Below are 11,241 nucleotides of genomic sequence, written 5' to 3'. Positions count from 1 at the left end.
CTGGCATTCGCCCTGGATCCAGAAAAATCGAGTGCGTGGAAAACTTCCCCGTACCCACCAACGTTCATGAGCTACGCCGCTTTCTGGGGCTCTCTAGCTATTTTCGGAGGTTTGTTAAGGGCTTCGCGGTTGAAGCCGAACTTTTGACAAGTCTCTTACGTAAGGATTCGGCATGGGAGTGGCAAAAGATGCAACGAAGAGCTTTTGAATCCCTGAAAACGAGGCTAACGGAAAGGCCTATCTTGTCGCTTTACGATGTACAAGCCGACACGCAAGTTCATACTGACGCTAGTAAAGATGGTCTGGGAGCAATCCTCTTGCAAAAGTCACAGGATGACAGATGGTATCCTGTTTGTTACGCGAGCCGTAAAACCACACGCGATGAAGCTCTGTACCATTCGAGCGAGCTGGAAACCTTAGCGGTTGTATGGGGTTTAGAAAAATTTCGGGTTTATTTGGTCGGTCGCGAGTTTCACGTAATAACGGATTGTAACTCTGTACGGTGTACATTGTCTAAACGTCACCTAGTGCCGCGAATCGGTCGGTGGTGGCTACGCCTACAAGAATACACGTTTGAAGTCCTCCGTCGTCCGGGTACTCGTATGGCTCACGTGGACGCGTTGAGTCGGTCTCCCTGGAGTGACGCGGAAGAAGTTGACACAGTCAAAGGTGTGGAAATATTTCATACCGAAGTATCACGAGAAGATTTCCTGATCTGCACAACACGACGATCCTAGAATCCGAGCTTTAAAGGAAAGCATTTCGACGAAAGAGAAGCCAACGAAAAGCGATTTGCAAAATCGTAGAGAATTTGATTTGAAACACGGAAAACTCTTCAAAAGGGTAGCTCCGACGGAAACTGGGAAGCCAGAATCGCTTCTCTGGGTGGTACCCGATCGCGCCAGATGGCGCGTAGTTAAGAACTGTCACGATGACATCGGGCATTTTAGTGTCGATAAAACTTGTGCTAAAATTCGCGAAAATTTTTGGTTTCCAAAGCTAAAACGCTACGTACGGCGTTATATTTCTTCGTGCGTCGAGTGCCTGTTTCATAAACGGCCGGCGGGAAAACGACCTGGGGAGCTGCATCCTATCGATAACGTCGGAACCCCTTTTCATACGTTACATATGGACCATTTACGTCCCTTCGTGAAAAGTACTCGCGGAAATACGTATTTGATAGTCGCGATAGACGCTTTCACGAAAATTACAGTTTTGCGACCAGTACGGAACTCTGGAATGAATCCTACGAGGCGGTTCCTCGAGGATTTAATTGAACTGTTCGGCGCGCCGACGCGCGTAATAACCGATCAAGGTACTTCGTATACCGGAAGATCTTTTGAAGGGCTCTGTAAGGAGGCCAAGATCTCACACGTAGTTAATTCGACGGCAACGCCGCGTGGTAACGGTCAGGTGGAACGCCTAAATAGGCTCTTAACCCCGGCACTCGCGAGTATGTGCATCCGCGATGATGATAAAGATTGGGATGCCCGTTTACATCAGCTCCAGTGGGGCATTAATAACACGTTTCATAAGGCCACTGGCTGATCTCCGTTCACTTTGGTCCTAAATTTCCCGTCAAGAAATCCGACCGGAAGCGTAATCGAAGACGCAGTAAGAGAAACTCTCGACGCCGACGTACTAGAGCGCCGTGAGACAGCTATTGAAGCTATTCGTGCGGACCAGGAGAAACAGAGACTAAGGTACAACGTCCGTAGGGCCCAAGCCCCAATGTTCGAGCCGGGTGACCTGGTGGTGGTTGAACGGGAACCACCGGCGACAGGTTTACCTCGGAAAACGGCTTCAAAATACAAGGGTCCTTATGTTGTGTCGGACAAACTTAAATACGATAGGTATCTTATAGAAGACCTCCCCGAGAATCAGCGGAGTCAGAGATTTTACCGGAATACGGCTCCGGTGGACAAGCTCAAACGATTCCTGATAGAGGATAACGCCGAAGACGATCCTCCCGGAACTGCGCTAACCACGGCCGATACGTCTGACGAAGATGACGGAGTCGATCCAGACCCTCCCCGACGCCCGATAAGGCAACGCCAGAAGCCCGCGTATTTGGATGATTATGTTTAGTGTTTGAACTTTACGTCTATTTAGTCTCATAATTTAGTGTTTCGTAAACTTTTGTTTTATTTGTTTCTTTTTATCTTATGTTAAACCGGAGTTTTAACGAGTAGGATGACCGAATGTTAGCTTTAAAATTTTTGTGTATGCTAGATGGAGACATAGTCGCCGCGCCAAGTCCCCTTTGGTCAAAGGGCCGATAACCTCGGAGTGGCTCTTCATTACCTTCCCCCTTTTTTTGGCTATGCGGGGATGACCCTTTTTTTTGCTGACGTATATTTTTGGGGACCCTCGCTCTCTCGCTCCCGGACTTTGCAACGATGCAGTCGCGTTTTACCATGTAACCGGAATTCGATAATTATTAAACTTAATTTCATTCTTAAACTATTCATCTTGTCGCTCTTCCATTCATTTAAATATGAATCCTGACAAACGTATAAACAACGCTTACATACTGAACATGGTTAGCGTGTGTGCTGTCGGTGGTTGTAAAAGCAGCAGCAAAAACTTAGATAATTTATCGTTTCACGAGTTCCCTAAAAATGAAGAGAGAAAAATTGAATGGGCGAATGCTACCCAGATTGACATTACACATATTAAGAAGCAAACAGTTATATGTTCGTTATATTTCAAGGAGGATAACTATAAGGAAAGAAAAGGCAAAAAGCGGTATTTGAAAAGCGATGCATTGCCTTCCGAATTTCCCTGGTCTGTAAGACCCGAAACGTCTGGAGAATCTCAAGATCCAATACAATCTGCTTTTGTTCTTCCTATCTTGGATGTAAACGAAGAGTCTGCTGCAGCTTTTGAATCAAAAAGCTTGACCACTGATAAGGTCGTAGACCAAATGTTTTTTATTTAAATTAATTGACTTTCTTAACTGTAATACTTTTTTATGACACGGTACATATACGTACCCGCGTGTAAATATCGCTAGACGTTGCGCGGACGCGCATGATAAAACTGAATAAAGTTTTACCCCGTTATTAACTTGAGTCTTGTGTTTGCTTGTCAATAGGCCTTGACATTGGCGACGGAACGAGGCGCGATCTCACGCGGGCATAGCAGATAACAATAACAATAAAAAACACTACAGTCACAGTCATCAACATTGGACAATCACAGACTTCTACCGACCAGAATGGCTCGCTCCTCCTTTGGGCAATTACCTCCCTTTGACGCCAATTCCGATAAATGGACGATATATACTGAACGATTGGATTTGTTCTTCATCCAACCTGGCAGTGGCCGATCAAATACGCGCCATCTTGTTAACCGTCTTGGGCACATCAACCTATACATCACTGCGCACCCTCATCGCTCCTGTCAAGCCATGTCAGCGAGATTATAGACATCCTAACCAAGCACTTCGAACCAGTACCGACGGAAATAGTAGAGAGATGCAAATTCTACAAGCGAGACCGAAAATTCGGAGAATCCAGTTGCCACTTACGTCGCGGCTTTGAGAAAAGGAGCTGAATTCTGCAACTTTGGCTCTACCCTAGACGTAATGCTGCGTGATAGACTGATTTGCGGAATCAACAACGATCATGTCCAGAAACTGCTAATAGCCGTCAAGAACATAGACTTCCAACTCGCCATCAGCGCTGCCCAAGCTCACGAAACAGCAGAACAGGACGCTAGAGAGCTGAAAAGCCACAATCATACTGACGATGTGATCAACAGAATATCCACCAATCAGTTCCATTCAAGCAGAAACAACAGGGGAAGTACGGTCTATACACAACGACAGCAGCCCTACACCAAATGTGTCGACACAGCAAGGAAACCATGCATCCGTTGTACATCTACAACTCATCCAGAATGGGAGTGCCCATATTCAGCTTACGCATGTCGAGGCTGCGGAACAAAAGGTCACCTGGAAAAAGCCTGTCGTCGGAGAGCAAGAACAGAGAGTCGAAACTGGCGACAACCACGATTGTCCGGGCAAGACACGCTAACTGATCCGAACCACATTCAAGATAGTGACAACGACCAGGAATCCAACGTACAACAGGATCCATACGAAACTAACGCGCCCCAGTACCTACCGGAATATGACATATTTAACATAGAAGATCAGCATCAATCACAACGCCACCAGACAACCCGTCGGGTGAAACCCTTTCCACCGTTGATCGTATCACTTCTAATCAACGATACACCGATGTCATTTCAAATCGACACGGGCTCAGGATATACCATTATATCAGAAACACGTTATTCCGAATTACAAATATCAGAGCCTCTCAACCAAGGGCCCAAGCATCTATCAGCGTACACCAGACATCCTCTAGACATCAAGGGTGAAGTTACCGTTGACGTGAAGTACAAACAACTTTAGCTTAAATTACCGCTAGTCGTAGTAGCCGGGAACGCCAAAAGCATCATGGGACGAGACTGGATTTTTTTCCGACCTGCAAATGCTTCCATTGCCAGATCAAATTGTTAACCACGTCGAAGTACCACCGTATGAATTGACGAACTTGCTTGACAAATATGAAGCCATTTTCTCACCGTTAATGGGCTGTCTCAAGAACGTGAAAGTGACGCTACACTTCCGGGAGGACGCACCAGCACCGAAATTTCACAAAGCCAGATCTTTACCATACCATTTAAAAGAGAAAGTGGAGGATGAAATACGGAGACTATAAACGGAGGGAATTATAACACCTGTGCCATACGCGGAATTCGCCTCACCGGTGGTCCCAATCTTGAAGAAAAACAACACCATAAGAATCTGCGGAGATTACAAAATCACGACCAACAGGATCATCGACACGGAAAGATACCCACTTCCGAAAGTCGACGACATATTTGCGCAGTTAGCGGGCAGCACGTTGTTCGCGCGGATCGATTTGCGTAATGCATATAATCAATTGGAACTAGACGAGAAATCTAGGAACTACGTCGTCATAAACACTTCTAAAGGACTATACCGGTATAATCGACTTCCATTTGGCGTATCATCATCGGCAGCAATATTCCAAAGGCATATGGAAACTCTTCTTCAGGATCACCATGGCACAGCACCATTCCAAGATGACGTTATCATAGGAGGCAAAAATGCAAAGGATCTGTTACGCAAACTGGACCGGCTGTTCGCAACGTTCACCAATGCCGGACTCAAATTGAATAGAGAAAAATGTCAATTCTTGAAAACATCAGTTGATGTTCTTGGATATCGCCTCGATTCGCAAGGACTGCATCCGCAAGCGCAAAAATTATCAGCCATTCGAGATGCTCCAGAACCACAAAACATAGACGAAGAGCGTTCCTTTCTCGGGTTAATAAACTATTTCTCCCGTTTCATTAAGGACTCGGCGACTTTGCTCTCACCGCTATATGACCTTTTGAAGAAGTCAACACCGTGGAAATGGACTGAAGTACATCAAGAAGCCTTCAACGCAGCCAAGAACGCAATACAATCCTCGGACATGCTGGTGCTCCTCGATCCCAAGAAGGAAGTCACCCTAGCATGTGATGCCTCTCCCGTTGGCGTGGGGGCCATAATTTCACACATCGTCGAGGGAATAAAGAGACCAATAGCGTTTGCTTCACGCACCTTAACCACCGCCGAAAGAAATTAAGCACAAATCGAACGTGAGGCGTTATCACTAATATTTGGAATTACGCGATTCAGAGATTACCTCATTGGGAAACAATTCACACTCATAACTGATCACAAACCTCTAATAGCCATCTTCGCTGAAAATAGACCAGTACCGCCGACAGCTGCAGCAAGACTTCAAAGATGGGCATTGATGTTATCGGCTTATAATTATAAGATCGTCCACAAGAAAGGATCGCTACACTGCAACGCAGACGCTCTCAGTCGCCTACCCCTAAAAACGACGGACACGGAACCACCAATCCCTACGGAAATAGTACTATTAATCGGAACACACCAATAAACGTGCCAGAGATGTCTCGCCATACACTAAAGGATCCCATCCTATCGGAAGTCCTTAAATATATCAAGTCTGGTTTGCCTAGAAATCAACTCTCTCTCTTCCATCGCACCTGAGAACATATCACCGACGATCCTTGGAAGTTTCCACGGCTAAAGACGTACTTTTAATTGGAAATAAAGTAGTAGTTCCCGAATCATTACGCCACAAGATCATGCAAGAGCTTCACGCCACGCATCAGGGTCTTCGTTCAATGAAGGAACTAGCTAGATCAAAAGTATGGTGGCCTGGTATAGATAACGACCTTCAAACGCTTTCCCAGTCCTGCATGACATGTCGCATGAACGCTTCCATGCCAGCACAACGATTCTCATCATGGCCGCAAGAGACCACTCCATGGACAAGGGTGCACGTCGATTTTGCCGCGCCGATCGAGAATCAATACTTACTTGTGACAGTAGACGCCTTTTCAAAATGGATGGAAGTTGACATCACTAAATCCACTTCATCAGCACCCGTGATACGATGCCTAAATCAACACATCGCCCGTTTCGGAATTATGTCGTCATTAGTTTCAGACAACGCAACATGCTTCACGAGCGAAGAGTTCAAAGCATTTACACTTGAAAACGATATTGAACATTTAACGTCGGCACCTTATCATCCACCCTCAAACGGTAAAGCAGAGAGATCAGTTCGAACAATTAATACATCTTTAAGGAAGCTCTCAGGCGATTCCACACCGCATATCGACGTTATCGGAACGGGTCTCGACGCTCATCGCGAAGGCTCTCTGGAGACACGAATAACAAAAATACTGATGAATTATAGAAGAACACTGGTAAATGGCGGACATTCACCAGCAGAAAGCATGCTGAACAGACCAATAATCACTAGATTGGACGTCTGCAACCCGAAGAGAAAACCAGCAACAACTCACCCTACCATCGAAACAAACGACCACGAGGAACTAATAGTATATGCAAAAAATTTCGGACGAGGAGAACCATGGATCTTGGGTCGTGTAAAACAAAAACTTGTACAAATTCGACACATCTCTAGGCCTGGTGCGGTGACACAGAAATCAAATCCGTTTCATCAAAAACCACAGTGAAACAAAAACCATGACATCACCTCAAAGCCAACTGAAACCAACTCATCACGCATCACAGTTCCCTCTGGATTTGCAAAGCCACTTCAAGAACAACCCATGCGCCCCATTAAACTCAGCCAATCAACCAACACACGAGTCACCGCCGCACAGCAGAATGTATCATCAAAACAAAAACAGCGTGCCAAACCAGCCCAACTCGGAGATAAAACCGCAGGAGGAAAATGTTTATTCCCAAACCAGCCGCCGTATTCTGCAGGCTTAGCCTTCCGCGCCCACTTGGATTCTCGTCGCTCATGGGTCCATAGAGAACTGGATTCTGGCTTTTGATTGGCGGCTTAGGTTTCGAGGGGAAATTGGATTCTGGGCTGAGATTGGATGTTCATGCAAGCACGGAAAGATAGTGGTTCAGTTCAGTTAGCTTTTCAATTGACACTGAACGTACGGTGTAATGTCAGCATTTTGTGTCGGTTATCGTCAAAGGTCAGTGCAATAACCTTTAACCTCCATGTTTAGGTTCTTTACGCCATCTATTTCGTGAACCTTCAAATAGCAGACTATTTTCGCCAATTCCCACATGTTTAGGGTTAGTGCACTGTATCTCGGTAACATGACTCTGGAATGGAAGTTTGTAACGATAGTGTACTTTATGGTAGACGAAGTATAATTTTACATTTTAATAATATAACTTCACAATTTTTACAAAAATATAGCATTGAAACAGGTGTTAATTCTGGTCACCAAAAACCTTGTAGCAGAGGTGTTTTATCATTGAAAGGAGCGTGTGTAGCTGAACCATGAAAGACTATCTAAGATATATTGTGCGCAATACACTGGTTAGGCTTTGGAGAGCCTATTTGTCTTTATGAAAGAGAGATTCCAATGCACAGAAATTGAAGACGTAACTGTTCTGATATACCATTCCAGTTCACGGGTAGAATTTATCATGTCACCAAGTAATAAGCTGAGAAATCGAGCGTAAAAACGCTGCTGTAGGTTGAAGAAGCCTAAAAAGAGTGCCTCTTATCTTGGACAGTACCTAATCTCTTCGTAAACTTGCAGTATTAACATCGATTCTCTCAGACTGCTACTTACCATCGTACAACTACCCCACCTGCAAGTACTTAAACGACGCTCTCTATCCATCATACACCTGATTCCTCGGGAAAATTTCGCCACGACGTACAACTCGATGAACTGTGATTAGTCTTAAAAAACCGGAAACGCAAAGAACTAGCTTCGTCTACCCTATATTACATTATCGGCGTGTCTCGGGTTAAATATCGTTTTTTAAGCGCAAAGTTAACGCCAGCGTGTCAGTGAACTCTTAAAAAATAAACTTCTTATCACCGAACTATTATATTCCACACCAAGGATTCACAAGCAACAGAGCGCCTCTTATCTTGGACAGAACCTAATCTCTCCGTATACTTGCAGGTAACAAACCTTTCTATTCCACTTTGGTGACCAACTTTGGCTGGTGTTCCCATTATAAACTGCTAATAAACATTGCTGCATTATTTAACTTGAATTCGTAATCTGACAGTATATCAAAAAATTGTGTTAATTATGAGTGTTGAAATAGGCTTAAGTGACATTTTGAATGAGATAAAGAAGGTAAGCAGGGACCTAGATAGCTCTAGAATAGAAACGAAAGACTCTTTAAAAAAATCAACGTAGACGTTAAAAACGAAATAGCGCAGGTGTCCCAAAAAATTGAGGACATAAACTCGGCTCTTAAAACTAAGATTGATAAGGTGATTAGGAAAGTCAACGAACATGAAGAGAGAATCGAAAAAGTCGAAGAACAAACTCTTGAAATTGAAACACTTAGATTTGACCTTGATTCCCTCTCGCATAACATAAAAGAAAAGTTGGATAGTAAGGACAAAGAAATCGAAGTGTTAACAGCTAAATTAGATTTACTGGAAATAGACAGTAGACGCAATAACATCGTAATTTCTGGTATTAATGAAAAACCGGGAGAGGATCGTAATACTTTGGCCAAACTAACAAATGACATTCTAAATGACCTATTGGGCTGGGAAGGTAAAATAAGGCCACACGAGATTGTCAGACGGGGCGAAAACCGTAGAATTATAGTCACCCTCAACAACTCTACCTCTAAACAAGACATCCTAAAAATGGCGTACAAGCTCAAAGGCTCAAACATATATATATCCCATGATTTTACCCCTAAACAAGAAAAGGCAAGATTCCATCTAAGATCTTTCATAAAGGAAGCAGGCGATCAGAATGCCAAATTCATTTCGCATTTCCGGATACAAATAAATAAGGACCAGTGTTATTATGATAATGCAAAAATTAAAGTTATAAAAAAAGAATAGATTCCACCTCCACAACTGACTGATAGCCTAGCAATACTTAATAAAATATTTTTTTGAAATTCCTCTATGTCAATAGTATATTCAAATATTAGAAGCGGTCTTAGTAATCTACCTAGCTTGTGTGCCAACTTAAAAATAAAAAATATAACGTTTGAGATCTTAGCACTAACAGAAACATGGTTTCGTAACTGAAGGTCGTATTGTCTCCCAAACTACTCGTTCCTAGGAATTGGAGATAGAAACGGTGGAGGGGTGGGATTTTATGTTAACCACAATCTCAAAATATATGTAATAGAAAATATCTCTTATTTCAACCAAGATATAGAAGCTTACGGTATAAAAAACAACGTAACTGAAGAATTATTTGTTGTGATCTATAAACCACATTCCTCTAATTTTGAGACCTTTTTAAAATTACTCGAGGCCCTATTAAAAAACCTCGCAAAAATCAAAGGCGAAAAATATATAATGGGTGATTTTAATGTAGACTTCCTGTCTCAAACCCCTTGCGCTACCTCCCTAAAAGACTTGTTTCTTAGTTATGAATTTAAACAGTGTATTTCTGATCCCACAAGAGAAACCTTTACGTCTTCAACCTGTATCGACAATGTATTTATGAAGTACGACCCTCATGCTAAAGTACTGAAAGGGATTGACGCGTCCGACCATCACTCAATTTTAATACCTAGGAACCTCAGACGAAATACAACTCCCAAAATAAAAATTCGAAATTTCAGTTTAAAAAATTTGGTAACCTTTGCCGGAAAGATAGCTAAGATGGAATTCAAAGATGTATTTATAACCAACGACGTTAATTTGGCTTACGAGATTTTCGAAGAGAGCATTATCACATCCTACGAGTCCTCATTCAATTATCGAACAATTAAACCCTCTGTAGAGACATGGCTCTCTCAAGACATCAGATCCGCGATTATTCTCAAAAATAAATATCTCAAAATTGCTAAGAAGTATCCCACCCCTGAGACTAGAAACAATTATATTAAATCTAGAAATAAACTAAATAACCAAATTAGAAATAAACGTAACTCCTTCTTTTACAATAAGCTGAAAGATGCACACACTGTGAAAGAAAAATGGAAAACCCTCAATAGCTTATTAGGAAGAGATTCCCCTATTGCTACAGTGATCCCAATCGCCCCGGATAAACTAAACGATCATTTTACTAACACCAGCCTATACAATAGCAGTTTGAAACCATCCGCTGCGGTTGAAATAAACCAGCGAACTATGGCACTATTCCCGTGCACCGAATCAGAAATAATCCACTTAGGTAGAACTATCAAAGTCAATTCGGCAGCAGGGATGGATAATTTGCACTCAAACCAATGAAGTACTGCTTGCCTCTTTTGGCTAAACCCTTAACATATTTGATTAATCTATCCTTTGCAAGTGGAGTATATCCTGGTAAACTAAAAAGGACTATCATAATCCCTATACATAAAAAAGGAAATCCACATGAAGTTAGTAATTATCGACCTATTTCTCTGCTCTCTTTCGTGGCTAAGATATTCGACAAAGCGTACTTTAACAGACTTAAAGATTTCTGTGATAAATTCAAACTACTGAGTGATAGACAATATGGCTTCCGTGCAAACAGAGGAACCATAGACGCAATCGCAAGCTCCTACAATCATATTCTCAACTCACTAGACGCGGGGAACAAATGCCTCGTTTTATTTCTGGACTTAAGAAAAGCCTTCGATAGTGTCCCCCACATTAGTCTTATAGCCAAATTGCGTCGACTCGGAGTCCGCGGAAAAGCCGGAGATTG

At 42.9% G+C, this 11,241-nt stretch overlaps 1 protein-coding gene across 1 annotated transcript; it reads left to right on the top strand.

Moving 5' to 3' along the window:
- The first annotated feature begins 3,589 nt into the window (after positions 1-3,589).
- Positions 3,590-4,423, top strand: LOC149676418 (uncharacterized). The gene has a single exon (XM_089838726.1). The coding sequence runs from the start codon at positions 3,590-3,592 to the stop codon at positions 4,421-4,423; it is 834 nt and encodes a 277-aa protein (XP_089694852.1).
- The last annotated feature ends 6,818 nt before the right edge of the window (positions 4,424-11,241 follow it).

The sequence above is a fragment of the Phalangium opilio genome, unplaced genomic scaffold (genome assembly GCF_054372755.1).
Source record: "Phalangium opilio isolate 3A_F unplaced genomic scaffold, DU_Popi_V2 ptg000046l_1, whole genome shotgun sequence".
In the NCBI taxonomy this organism is placed as follows: domain Eukaryota; kingdom Metazoa; phylum Arthropoda; class Arachnida; order Opiliones; family Phalangiidae; genus Phalangium; species Phalangium opilio.
This window is presented reverse-complemented; position numbering and strand designations above follow the sequence as displayed.